The 13283-nt window shown below is 50.2% G+C and overlaps 7 protein-coding genes across 7 annotated transcripts; 2 read left to right on the top strand and 5 right to left on the bottom strand.

Moving 5' to 3' along the window:
• Window positions 1-1014: 1014 nt before the first annotated feature.
• Window positions 1015-1828, bottom strand: ASPGLDRAFT_53341 (splicing factor 3B subunit 5 family protein). Its single transcript, XM_022547952.1, has 2 exons — window positions 1518-1828; window positions 1015-1455 (listed from the first exon to the last, which is right to left on the bottom strand). The coding sequence occupies exons 1-2, from the start codon at window positions 1758-1760 to the stop codon at window positions 1444-1446; spliced, it is 255 nt and encodes an 84-aa protein (XP_022395444.1). The 5' UTR covers window positions 1761-1828; the 3' UTR covers window positions 1015-1443.
• On the top strand, window positions 1827-3720 carry ASPGLDRAFT_1510213 (tRNA-specific adenosine deaminase; the record flags this gene model as incomplete). The annotated part of the gene is made up of 4 exons (XM_022542205.1): window positions 1827-1834; window positions 1951-2096; window positions 2156-2198; window positions 2254-3720. The coding sequence occupies 4 exons, from the start codon at window positions 1827-1829 to the stop codon at window positions 3536-3538; spliced, it is 1482 nt and encodes a 493-aa protein (XP_022395445.1). The 3' UTR covers window positions 3539-3720.
• On the bottom strand, window positions 3673-5275 carry erg24B (c-14 sterol reductase; the record flags this gene model as incomplete). Its single annotated transcript, XM_022541598.1, has 3 exons — window positions 3673-4781; window positions 4830-5134; window positions 5199-5275. 3 exons carry the CDS (start codon window positions 5273-5275, stop codon window positions 3673-3675), a joined length of 1491 nt encoding a protein of 496 aa, XP_022395446.1.
• Window positions 5276-5580: 305 nt separating this feature from the next.
• ASPGLDRAFT_138236 (putative vacuolar sorting receptor (Mrl1)) lies at window positions 5581-7070 on the top strand (the record flags this gene model as incomplete). Its single annotated transcript, XM_022541599.1, has 4 exons — window positions 5581-5948; window positions 6008-6295; window positions 6347-6473; window positions 6879-7070. 4 exons carry the CDS (start codon window positions 5581-5583, stop codon window positions 7068-7070), a joined length of 975 nt encoding a protein of 324 aa, XP_022395447.1.
• Window positions 7071-7240: 170 nt separating this feature from the next.
• On the bottom strand, window positions 7241-8898 carry ASPGLDRAFT_40530 (MIP/aquaporin family protein; the record flags this gene model as incomplete). Its single annotated transcript, XM_022545231.1, has 4 exons — window positions 7241-7559; window positions 7615-8153; window positions 8207-8389; window positions 8443-8898. 4 exons carry the CDS (start codon window positions 8896-8898, stop codon window positions 7241-7243), a joined length of 1497 nt encoding a protein of 498 aa, XP_022395448.1.
• A 973-nt stretch (window positions 8899-9871) lies between these two features.
• On the bottom strand, window positions 9872-11396 carry ASPGLDRAFT_1191975 (ankyrin repeat domain-containing protein). The gene is made up of 2 exons (XM_022540023.1): window positions 11298-11396; window positions 9872-11243 (listed from the first exon to the last, which is right to left on the bottom strand). Exon 2 carries the CDS (start codon window positions 11080-11082, stop codon window positions 9931-9933), a length of 1152 nt encoding a protein of 383 aa, XP_022395449.1. The 5' UTR covers window positions 11083-11243; window positions 11298-11396; the 3' UTR covers window positions 9872-9930.
• Window positions 11397-11510: 114 nt separating this feature from the next.
• On the bottom strand, window positions 11511-13030 carry ASPGLDRAFT_53348 (Tm-1-like ATP-binding domain-containing protein). Its single transcript, XM_022547953.1, has one exon. It carries the CDS (start codon window positions 13014-13016, stop codon window positions 11712-11714), a length of 1305 nt encoding a protein of 434 aa, XP_022395450.1. The 5' UTR covers window positions 13017-13030; the 3' UTR covers window positions 11511-11711.
• Window positions 13031-13283: the final 253 nt, after the last annotated feature.

Consider the following 13283-nt stretch of genomic DNA (forward strand, 5'->3'; position numbering starts at 1 on the left):
CACTCAGGATTGTTGCAATTGATTCGGTCCATCGGCAAGCATTTTCAGGGGAGGTTCGAAAAACCTGACATGGACGTCCTTCTGTTTCACTGAATATTTGGACGGAATTGGTGTGGCCCGTTACTCTCAGCAAAAGATATTTGCATGGATCATATACATTAGTCGGCTAGCCTTATGCCAGTCCTCGTTCATCACCATTTCATGCTCGCATCGCCTGCCAATGAGTCTCCCGCAAGAAGGAACCCAATGGCTTAATCTTATCTCAACGACTATCAAACTAGCCACGGCCGCTAGCAGTAATCAACCCCTGAATGCTTATGCAGGATTCAAGGAAAGTTTAGCTTCTCAGTCCCCAGGGTCACGAGCCGCTGTAGTATTAGTGTCATCGATATCCTTGTTATCATATTCCGCGTATCTTATATAACAAGACTTGTTAACATTGCTCTCAGAGTAACCAGGACACGTACCTGGGGTCAATCCATCGATACGCGAAAGAGAACCGCTGCAATGATATTGGTTTCCAGTGTCTGGGCCCAGATCGAGCGACTCATTGTTCCTGTGTATGCTACTGATGCATTTGCATGTCGTAAGCTCTGGTGGGATGGTATTCGGGATGGGGATGAAACCTAGAAGCGGTCCCTGCGACAAATCTAACCTTCTGTCCGTTGAGAGTGGTAACTTGGGCTAGAAGGGGTTAAAGCCCACTTACAGGGCGTATTGGAACGACCACAGTGGGTGCCATATCATCTCAACTTCTTCTGGTCCGGGACAAGCTGACCCGAAAGCTCGACACTGTATTCTTGCGAAAATAGTAAGGTGGTAGGTCCTAGATTGACGATCGCTGGTTTTAGTTGAGCCTATAGCCTATCCTCAGAGTCTTATATAAAAGGCGTAGAGCTGAGCCTTCTGCGTTAGACATGTGACAGTTTAGTCCAGGTATAGGATAAAGATATCCGGGGATTTTATGGATGATATTGAGATGGATGAGAATATGAGTGCAAGCTGTAAAAGTAGGGGAGTTGGAAGTTGGGATTCATCTATTTCTCTTCTCATAAGTGAATCATTATTATATTATGATCGATAGATATTCACTGGTATAGTAACAGACAGATTCATCTGCAGAAAAGCGCACACGGACATCAATTTCGCCATGGGTATATTCTTATGCAGTATCCCTTCCCTTCTTGACTTGAACCATACAACCCCAGGCGCGAAAAAAGCACCCAGGACAGCTGAACGATATCCAGACAGATAACGAGCCACGAATAAATATACTTCCGTCCACGTAGGCTCTCGCGGTGGGACTATTTCGAGGTATATGGCAGGATCCGATTCGCAATGTGAGGTTATCGGCTTGTCTCGACGACCGCGGTGTCGCAAATAAGTAGGACACTAAGGGGTACGCGCGAATTCGACTTAAACAAAACACAACACTCGACCTAATTATTCCTGCGTCTGCACCACCGCATTAGCCCAATCCAATCTACCCTCCCCTCTCAACCAAAGACGTAACCTACCTCAGGCGGATTCCCAGCCCCCCTAACCATCTTCTCAATCATCTGCCCGCGTACCTTCTCCTTCGACTCGCCCAACCCCACAGCCATATACGACAGCATCGGCGGATGCCCGATGTACGACGCGTAGCTGTCGCGCACGATGTTGGAGGTCCAGTCGTACTTGGTGGTGTCGGCGTGGCCGGTGCCGACGTAGCGGGCCTGCATGGCCTCGAGGTTTTGCATCGTGCGGAGTTTGTCGGCCATTTTGGTGGTTTTCTTTTTTTATTGGGCGTCTTTTGAGTGGGAGTTGTTATTGTTTGGATGGTTGCGATGGGTTGGTGTGGTTGATGGTGGTTTGCGATAAGGAAGTTCCAGAACAAAATTGAATATCACGTGACCTCTATAAAAAGAAATCTTTAACGATCGCAAACCTCTTCTACATCTATACATCAAGCGATATGGACTCAAGCACATTATCCTCTCGAATAGCAACTCTAGTCCACGAGCATTTCGATGCCTTGCCCCCGCGCAGCAAACCAACCATCCACCCCGATGGATCGCGAGAATGGATCCCGATGACGGGAATCGTCGTCGTAAAGGGTACTCCTAGAAAATAAATCTAGATATCTCAAGACCTAACTGATCAAGAGACTAAATAGGAGAAAACACACAATCAGAAAACCTAACCTGTGTGGCTGTCACGTACGTCCATGTCCTCTCCCCAGTAGCATAACAAATATGTTAACAAGACTCCCAGAACCGGCGCGAAATGCCTATCCGCTTCTCAAATCCCACAATGCAGGGGCCTGGTGCTTCATGACTGCCACGCAGAGATACTAGCTATCCGCGCATTCAATTACTGGCTGCTAAATGAATGTCGTGGTGTGTTGGGTCAGCTGCCATCGCCATACGTCCGCCGTCGCCAACACCAAGATGTGGATAATGAATGGCCACCTTTAGAACTCTACCCCGATATTAAAATCTATATGTATTGCACCTGCGCTCCCTGCGGCGACGCAAGTATGGAGCTTTGTATGGCGGCGCAGGAGGATCCCACGCCATGGGAGCTGCCACCAGCACCAGCACCAGCAACTACACTAGCCTCAGCATCAACCAACACAGCCAATACCACCGATACAACAACACAAGATGCCCTCATCGGCCGCGCCCACTTTCAACTCCTAGGCGTCGTCCGCCGCAAACCCGCACGCACAGACGCAGAGTCCACACGCAGCAAATCATGCTCTGATAAACTAGCGCTGCGGCAGGTCTCCTCTTTACTATGCCATGAGACGAGTTTGCTGATTGCGCCGACGGCGAATGTCTACCTGGCTGGTATTATATTGCCAGAGGAGGAGATTAGTCGGGTTGCGTGTGATAGGGCTTTTGGGGCGGGTGGGAGGATGGAGGCCCTCTGTGGGCGGGGGTGGCCTGTTACTACTCATCGAGAAGAGGATGGCTCGGGGTATGGATATCGTTTCCAACCGTTCCGGATTCTTTCTATTCCCAGTGGCCAAATCGACCGTCTCTACCCCTTCCGCAAACCACCACCCTGTCCATCAGATGATAAGCCAAGCAAACCAAAAACAAAACCAGGCAACGTATCAGCTATCTGGACAATTGCGCCATCACACGCCTCTCCATTGCCAGATCATAACCCCAAGTCATTGCCGAAGTTACGCGGTTCGAACACGGGGCTTTACGAGACGGTGATTAATGGCGTGAAGCAGGGGAATCGGGCGTCGGCGCCGTTGGCGAGGGGGGCGAGTGCGTTGTGCAGGGCGAGGTTGTGGGGGGTCGTTAGGGATGTTGTTGGGGCGGATAGCTGTGAAGAACATGATATGTGGAAGGGTGTGCTTGGGGCGTCGGCTTATGATGAGTTCAAGGGTGTACCGGAGTATGTTGGAGGGGCTGTAAAAGCGAGAGGACAGGCTATTAGAGATGCCAGGGAGGTTTTGAAAGGGTGGGTTCCTAATACTGGAGATGAGGAATGGGGATTGGATGTTTTGACTGATCCGAAGAAGCAGAAGCGTTCGCATTAAGATACATAGATTATGAATTATATTAACGACAAAGATTAAACCAAGTATTAATGGCACAACTTTTGTCTCCTGGCAGACAGCTGAACTGAAACCCATAGACAAGAACTGAAAAGACCCTATCCCATACCCGTTGACTAGTAGATACCCGGGACGATCCGACTGCGAACCAACGACGTATACCGATCCCAGTCAGCTCCATACTTTCTCTTGCACTTTTCCTCATCCCGCATCTCACGGTGAACAAGCAAGACACCAAAGTACAGCATGTAGAAGTATGTAAAAACCATACCCCACCCACGAGCCTCAGGAGTCTGCACAGCCTGCTTCTGCACAGCACCAGTAGCCGGGTTCACGCTCTGCACCATAACAAAACCAGCAACACCGGTGGGCAGGCAGTAAGCCCATGACATAGTCCAGTCACCCAGGTAGTTAATGTGGCGAGCAAGACCCCACCAGCCGGAGATCATGAGCTTGGAGCCGCTCTTGGTCTCGATGTACTTGAGGTTCTTGCAGCGGGGGTCGTTGGGGTTCGTGCGGAAACGGTTCTTTTGGTTGTTGGCGCCGCGGAAGATCGAGTAGCCGATCGCGGTGACGCCGAGGACCATGGCGAGACCTTGGAGGCCGAGCTCGAAGGGGAACATGGCGAGGTAGCGGGTTTGGAAGTTGTAGATGAAGGGCACCCAGACGAGGTCTCCGAAGGAGAGCATGAAGCCGAAGCCGTCCATGATGACGTCCATGGTGGTCAAGAGGGCAGGCTCCATGTAGAGGCCGTCTAGGACGTAGAAGGCCTGGAAGACGGTGACCAGGACGATCGAGTCGGTAATGTAGCCATATTCTCGGTACTGGCGGGCGATGTTCGACAGGTTCAGGATGATCCATCCCAGCAGACCGGGTCTCATCTCGTTCCAGACTTTGATGTCGATGGTGCGCGAGCTCTCACTGACGAACGGGATAGGCAACCGTATACGGGGGTTCAGTTCGCGTCCGATGAAGAAGTCGTACAGGACGTTGCCGGTGTGCCCACCAGGAGCCAATTGTCGGAGTTCGGGGTTCTTCTCACCGGGAGAGGGAACGGTGAAGCTCATAACGTAAACGAAGACCGCGATCACGGTGCAGATCACCAGGTTGGCCGTGATGACCTGCAGGTAGTTGTCCCACAGGAAAGTCCAGACTACGAAATCCGCCCCGTGCAAGTATGTGCCAACACCACAGCCCGAGAGAATCAACACGGCCGATAAGAAGGCTGCACGCGTCAGTTATGGCTTGTAATGGATAATTGGAGAGAGTATACCATTGAACTTGTAATTGTGTCTTCCTCCGCAAGCCAACTCCGTACCCTCGACCTCATGTCCGGGCAGAAACACGTACAACAGAAGACTCAGCACATAATAGCTCAGTACCCCCAGAGTGACCTGTGTATCATAAAACGCCGCGATTCCTCCTTCCGGCCAGCCAATTTCTTGTTTCAACGCATCGAGGGTCAGGGAGGATGGGTGAAGTAGCGAGGGCGCAGGACAACCGGAGACATCGTTACAGAGAAACGTGAAGCCGTAGATCAGAACGGGAAGACCAAAGATAATCCCAGAAGCTCCGAGCCTATCAAAAGCGCAATGTCAGCTCTATTCCTCGGGGTCTCGATCTCGATCTCAAGAACACGTACGGTCCACCGAACTCATAGCCGCGCTTCTCAGGAACAGGCTGAATGGGAATTCCAGATTTGGATTCCTTGGATGGCATTTTGAAATGAATTACCGGGAGATAGTAGTAGAATGCGCTCTCCGGGTAGAATTGGTAATGGAGAGGATGTTGTTGGGAGTGACGACGGATGATTTAAATCTCGCGGATTTCGGCCGGAGCTTCTCCGCAATCGTACGTCTTTGGACATTCCTTCTCACTCTATCACGACTACTCTGTCTCGACTTTGATTCTTCCATTTCTGATACAGAGATTAATAATCTCATCTATATCGCTTCTTTTATCTCTCGAGTATTCACTGATTGTCATATCGATCACCCTGCCGTGTCGTGGTGATCCAGATCGCCATGAAGCTATCAACCAGCTCGCTCATCCAGAGCGCCCTCCTCTTAGCAGCATCTTATATCCCAGTTACTGCAGCCTCGGACTTGGAATCCCTCGCCCCCTGCGTTGCACGCTCTCCAACCACCGGCTTGTACTACGACCTGAGCGCGATCTCGTTAACCCCGCCCGAGTCGAAAGATGGAGAGAAGACACACAAGGGAGGGCCGGGGGAGAGTTGGCACGCCAGGGGCCATGACTACCCGTCCAATTTTACGATAAATATCTGTGCGCCGGTGGTTGAGGAGCTCAAGGATGTGGTGGGAGTTGAGAAAGCACGTTGGAAGAATATCAGTGCTTATTACGAGTTGGATGGAGAGGTTTATTCGATTGGGTGTGTATCCATTACCCAGCTACAATCAATGTGAAGAGAGGCGCTGATAGAACTGGCAGACAACAAGCTTCCGATCCCTTCTTCCGTGGCCGCAAACTCGTTCTCAACTACACTGATGGCTCGCCCTGCTCCAGTGATTTCTCAGACGATAATACCCGAACCAAGTCCTCCATCATGTCCTTCCTCTGCGATCGCGACGCCCACGCCTCTCAAACGGCCGTATCCTACGTCGGCACAATGGACGAGTGCACATACTTTTTCGAAGTCCGGAGCTCAGTTGCATGTGGAGGCATGGCCCCGGGTCCGGATGGCCAGGGACTAGGGCCCGGGGGTGTGTTTGGCGTTATGTGAGTTGACATTACATACATCTCTGGGTATAAAGAAGCTGACAGGCATAGTGCCCTGATCGCCGTCGCAGTATACCTACTCGGAGGCTGCGCCTACCAACGAACCGTCATGCACCAGCGCGGCTGGAAACAATGCCCGAATTACAGTCTCTGGGCAGGCATGGTGGACTTTATCAAAGTAAGTATCCTGGCGCTGATACCGTTCCGGGGTTTGTTCTCGTCCAGACGTCGTGGCCGAGGCTCTTTTCAGGAGTATGGAAATGCAAAGTTACCGGTTTCGAGGGTGGATTAAACTTGGATATCTTGTCTTGGCTGGTCTAAGCTAGATACATTGAGCTATACGGAGTTGGCCTGTGTTGAACATGGGTGTTGCGTGACTTCCTTGGAACCTGAAACTGTTGTACTTGCATAGCGACTACGTCTGTATAGACTGTCAATAACCACGTCTGGACATTGGACTTTATCTTCCCCTCTCCCTCTCTATTATTAGATCTAACTGTCACTGTCACCGTTTCAATCATGAAACCCATTTTAAACGCCATTACTCCAACAAAACTAACAATATTTTTTTTTTCAAACACAGGACATGGCTATCATCCTCTTCTCATCTCTAGGCAACATCTTCCGCCTCAAACGACCCTCCAGCGGCTATGACCGAATGAACGGCGGCGCAGCCGACACTCGTCGTGGCAGCTTCGTCAACCGCGGAGGCCGGAATGACCTGGACGCCGAGAATCGATTGATAGACCAGTTGGACGAAGAGTGGGAGGATTAAAAACACATCACTGTGAGTGTGTTTGGTTGGTCGGTCGGTTGGACCTAAGGTAGGACTTCTGCTGTATCTTTTCCCGTCCAAAGCAATTATAGATGGACACCGCGTGTATCTGGATATCTATTTTTTCAATGAAATGAAAATCACCATCACCATCACCAAATCAAATCAACTTATCCATTCTCAACATCCCTAATCGCAGACTCAATATCCGCATTCTGATGCCTCTTGCGTCCAAGCAGCTTACTCCTCAACTTCATCTTCTTAATCAAAAAAGCACGCTTCCGTCGTCTCGGCGGGTAATTCACCAGGCTTTCACCACCCGTAAAGATGAACAGATCGTAAATGAACGCGCCAAACAGGCCGCCCGTGATATCAGCGACCCAGGAGCCCCATATCCACCACGCGTGCTGCTGCGTGAAGAGTCGTCCGCCGTAGCCGGCCATCAGGGCGAAGAGGCGTGGGCCGAAGTCTCGGGCGGGATTGAAGCAACTGTTCCTGTTAGCAAAACTACCCTTTATATAAAATAGGGAGGGTTAAAGCGTACCCTCCAGTATTATACCCCAACGCAACACACAAAATCATGACCAACAACCCCACCAAAAACGCCTGCATACCCGCTCCCGGCGGCGCATTGGTGTGATCGCCCAGCGCGAGAATCGTACAAACAAGAATCCCCGTCCCAACAAACTCATTAAAAAACGCCGCCGCAGGATGAACCCACTCCTTCGGCATCGTATAAAACACACTATCCATGATTTGCGATGGCGTTTGCTGATTGATGCTTGCGGCGTAGTGGATGGAGTTGTAGTATATACCGTACGCGATACCCCCCGAGGCTAGCGCGGCGAGGATCTGCGCGAGTATGTACTGCAGACACATGCGGACGGGAAATCCTCGGAAGACGGATAGCGAGATGCTGATTGCGGGATTGAGATGGCCTCCGGATATACCACCGGCGACGTAGATGCCGACCATGAAGCCGAAGCCCCAGGCCCAGGATTGGGATTCGAAGGTGCCGGCTTGTTCTTGGGAGGTTACGCGGGAGAGGGAGGCGCAGAGACCGATTAGGAGGGCGATTGTTGCCTGTCGTGTCAGTGTATTTTTTACATAAATTCATATAGGTGTAGGGAACTCACTCCAAGTAATTCACTCAGAAACTCGCGGAAGATATTCCGGATACGACCCCATGTATTAAAAAAGTCACCATGCTGCGGCTTCGACACTTTATGCGCTGGATCTTCCTCCTTCCCTTCTTTCCCAAGCTCTCCGTCAGCCTTCTCAGGCGATGTAGCGGTTTGCTGTGCTTCTTCCGGCGTTCCCTATACATCATTAGTCCTCATCCCCATGATACCCAGCAGTAGAATGAACATACAGTCTGCGTCGCAAAAACCTCCTCCCCCCTCTCCCCCCTCATCCTCATCCCGGGCCTAACAACCCTAGGAAACGGTTGCGCCAAACTCCACAGTGGCTCATCATGCGGCTTACCATAACCCGGGTTATTCTCTCGGTACTCCGGCGAGACATACACGCTCTGCGGATTATTGTAGGGACCCGCGAGCGAGAACTCCGGATTTGTACCCGTAGCGTCTTCCTTCTGGTGGTCTTCTTCTGTTAGGGCAGCGGGTTCGTTGAGGGTGTCGTGACCGGATTCGCGGTTGGCATTGGCATTGTTGACGTTAGCAGTGAGATCATGGCCTTGAGATTGGTTGTTGAGACTGTGCTCGTTGTCTGTAGAGGGATTGCCGCTTCGTGGACCGGTGGAGGGTTCTTCTGGGCTTCCGGGTCCGCTTCCGCGGGAGAGTGTGGTTTGTTGTTCGGTTAAGGGCATTGTATACAGCACCAACAACAACGAAAACTAACAACAAACAAGAAAATGCAGAAACAGAAGCCGAAGCACAACCGCAACTGTTAAGTATGTCCTCACAAATCCATTTCAGTCTGGTGGCGCCGTTGAAGAGCTTGGAATACTACTCCAAAGCCATGATATCAACAATTGCGTCACCATGAATGGAAAATTCCAAGGAATAGTAGAAAACACAGTACAGGATATCATAAGTGGAGCCGCAGACCCTGAAAGACCTTCATGCTTGCCAGTCTAAAGCAGGGAAAGGGCGTTGTTGTTGCGTACTTTGTCTAAAGAGGAATTCGTCGAGGTTGAGGGTAAGGTGACATGTCAAATGCCGGGTTGGCCCTTGAAGTCTCGGACAAATGACTACACAAACCATGTTAAGCAATTAGAGACAGACGGAAAAAAGAAGGAAAAACTTGTATTTTTTCGCCTCTTGACACATTCGAAGAATTTTCCATCTTAACCGAATTTTTTTTCAAGCGGATACTTTTTCCATCCATTGCCACATTAGGAAGTCGGAAGGACTTGATCCACAGCAGAAAAAACAGGGAATCCACTATCGAAGTTTATCGGAAGTCAAAAAACCCTATTATATCATTCTTGGCATGCCGGGACGGGTTCTCCGATGCGAGATTATCGGTATGTTGATTGGATTAATGTATAGCGACACCAATGGAATGCATTGACTACATGTCTATTATTGTGACATTGCTCATGTTTTCATGACAACGTCAAATCCCTGGGGACATCAGCAGTACTATAGCAGCTACTGTAGTAAAGACGCAGCTCGCGAGCGACATGGCTCACTCAACAAACAAGAAAGCGCTACCACTTGAAACGATGGCTTGCGCATATCAGAAGCTGAAGATATGGCCCATAACGCTCCATCCCTGATCCAATCCACGGCTGAGGCAGTTGCGACATTTGAAAGGAGGCAAGAATAGAAAGATACACGCAGAGAATGGAGCTGAACTTTTCATGACTTAGGATAAATTGCTTCAAGTATACCTTTTATATATCTTGGGATATGTCCTTGGCCCATGTCAATTCGCACTCGTATCTTCGGTGATTCCAAACTCTCCGAGTACCCCCAAAAACCCGCCCATGCCTAGCAGATTTTACTTTATCAAGATGTAAACCTCTCTTCAAAAGAACCCGCACAATATCTGCTTCTCCATACTCTGCTGCCATTCCTAGGAGCCTTGAATTAACAGGGTGAACTATAGCTCCCTGATCTAAAAGCAACTCCACAATGTGAACAAAGCCTTTCCGAATTGCCAAAGAAAGAGGACCATCCCATCCACCATCAATATCGGCCCCATTTTGCAATAACAACGAAATCATTTTGTTGTGGCCATTATAAGCATCAAATCCTAATGATGTAGAGAATGCAAGATCATGATACCCATGATTGATCTGCGCACCATTATTCAGTATTAAAGGGATGGTCTCCGTTTTGTCATGGAATGCCGCGAATCGAAGCGTACAGCCCCAGAGGGCTTGAGGTGATCTTTCAGAAAGAGTGCTGTAATCGGCACTTGCAGCAAGAGTTTCCAGAATCTCAGCATTTCCTCCCTCAGCTGCAAACACAATTGCTCTTCGGTAGGTAAAGTGTGATCGTGAGACCCGAAACTTTGGTTGTAGAAGAAGCTGCAGTATCTCTTTATGACCCTTTTGTGCTGCTGCTTCGATAGCAGTAAGGGCTCGATGATAAAAGTCGGGGAGACAAAAATATTGATCGATTTCCTCCTTTCCATATCTCTTCTCCACTACCTGTCGGTCCTCTTCAGCTCGGGGCCAGATCTCGCCCTCAGGATCTGCTCCTTTGTTAAACAGGAGCCGGACAATGTCCAAATGTCCTCTTAGGGCAGCATTTTGCAATGGTCTACCAAATATATTACTGCTTGCATTTGCATCCACACCCTGTATAAGGAGATGCTCGACCAGTAAGATATCTCCAAGGTAGGCTGCTGCAGATAAAATGTGCTCCAGTGCATCACTAGTCTGGCCAGCTCCATGTCGCATTGACTGATCAAATGAATACTCATCAAGGCTGTCAATGTACCATAGGTCATCGCGACTGGGTGGTTTGACTTCACTGGTACCTTCCCCTCGGAGTATCCAGACTAACCCAGGGATGGAGTCAGCGGCTGCTCGTGACATATCTGATAGTACGCTTGAGATAGTTGTCGCTTGAGATAGTTGTCGCTTGAGTTGGGGCTGAATACCCAGCGTCGGAGGTAGCGAGATATAGAACCCAGATTGTTAAAAGCAAAGGAGTGGTGGGTAATGCAAAGAGCTTCCGTGACTTCTTGATAGAAGAGCTCTAGACAATCAATATTATGTCGAAGAATAAGAGATCTTAAAGGGATCCTCACTGTTAACAAGTTGGAGTGCTTTGATATCACAGCTGTGTTGTCCAGAATCTGGTATAGAAGCAACAAAAGTCTTGACAATTGAATTAAATATTTCAGGCGGTAGTTCAAGAAGATTCATACTGAAAGTAATGGGCCAAATTACTTTTGCTGTTGCAAAGAATGAACAATTAGAACAAAAAGGTAATAGATCCAAGAGGAAGTAAGAGAAGACTCGAAAAAGGTGAAACGTTGTCTATGTATAAATAAACTTCTAATCTGCGGCGGTGCAATGGGGCTGTGTTGCCCTCTCAAGACACTGAAACCAGCCCTGCGTACAATGCTTCTAGTATTGAGAGGAGTATTCCGGGGATGGTGATATACTGAAACCTCCTAACCACCACCAAGTTGTTTTGTCCAATAACCCACGAGACCCCTCTAGCGTGCCGTCGCACTGCCAGTGTTCGTCACGAGAGCCATAAGCCTGTCTGCAATATCAAGTGCAAACCCATCGTCATTTATATCTCGCTCATCCGATACTACTCGAACTTGGCTGTCCTTTGAACCGGATCGCAGGGTATCAGCAAGGGCAGCATCGACGTCGGCATCTGCAAATGCTGACCCTGCTGTCCCAATGCTACTCACTCCTCCCCCAGGAAGCCACACCTCGACCATACTTCGGTCCTGGGCAAACCGGTCTAGTTTGTCGAGAATGAAATCCCCGACCTTTCGGCATTCAGCTGCAGAGGTTCGCATGAGGGTGACATTCGGATTATGGACTAACAGCTTGCGGTCGCCGTACTGGTGTGGCACCGTGTCGGCCGGGCCAAAGTTGACCATGTCCGTGGCTCCAACGGAGATGATATTGGGGATCCCGCGCCGTAGCGTCGTCTCCAGGCGGCTGGTGTCGCAACTCATGGTCCCGCCAGCGATGAGATCGCAGATTTCGGTCGTTGTAATGTCCAAGATGGCGTCTAGACGACCCTCCTCCACCAAGCGCTCCATGGCCTTTCCCCCATGACCGGTGGCATGGAACACGTAGACTTCCACGGAATAGTTGTCTTCCAGGTGACGTCGAACACGATCCACACACGGGGTGGTCACGCCGAACATGGTAATACCGACACGAGTCTTTTTGTCCTCTGGCCAGTTGTCCTGCGCACTCCGCGTGCGGTTTTCGCCCAGGCGATATTGATATGTCGATGCCATGCCAAAGATGGCGCCAGCTGCATTCCCTAGCACCTCGCGTAGGAGCCGGTTGGTCCCCGCGATGTCCACGACCGAGTACATCAGGGTGATATCGCATTCGCCCACCACCGGGCCTGTATTCCCAGACGCGATTGTGCTGACAATCAGTTTGGGGAGGCCAATAGGTGCGGCCGTTCTCATCACGGCGGAGATCAGACTGGTTCCTCCACTGCCGCCAGTGCCGATGATGCCGTGGATCTCCGCTGTTTGCAATAATTCGGTGACACACCTAGTGACGCAGCTTATGAGGAATTCAATCGCTTGGCCCCGGGGCAGACTCAATAGGCTGGTGCTGTCGCCGGGTGCATACTTGGTTAGCAGATCGGTGTGGCTAATGGTGATGGCGTCGTCGGTGATGGCTTGACGACCGCAGTCAATCAAGGTAATCTCTAGGGGCGTTGAAAAGCGGGCGGCATTCTGCTGTAGCTGGTTGTAGAGATATAGGACCTCTGCACGCTTGGTGTCGAGGGTTCCCAAAAGGATGATGTGTGGCATGGTGGATGGGCTGGTGGAAGACTATACTAACTAGAATAACCGCGAGAATTTACGGAATTGGAATTTAATTGAACTGCAACAACTGCGTGCTCCAGGTGAAGCCCCGTATTCGGTAAAACCATTGCGGCAAGAATGGGCTCACTTGGATGTCAGTGGCAAAGAACCGGGATCCGGAGTTATCCCCGCCTTCTCCGTGCATCCATCTCCGCCCCTGGACTGCAACCTCGTCCAGCCAGACCCCCAAGCATTCTCTGCATCCTTCTATCC

This window comes from Aspergillus glaucus, assembly GCF_001890805.1.
Source record: "Aspergillus glaucus CBS 516.65 unplaced genomic scaffold ASPGLscaffold_41, whole genome shotgun sequence".
Taxonomy (NCBI): Eukaryota; Fungi; Ascomycota; class Eurotiomycetes; order Eurotiales; family Aspergillaceae; genus Aspergillus; species Aspergillus glaucus.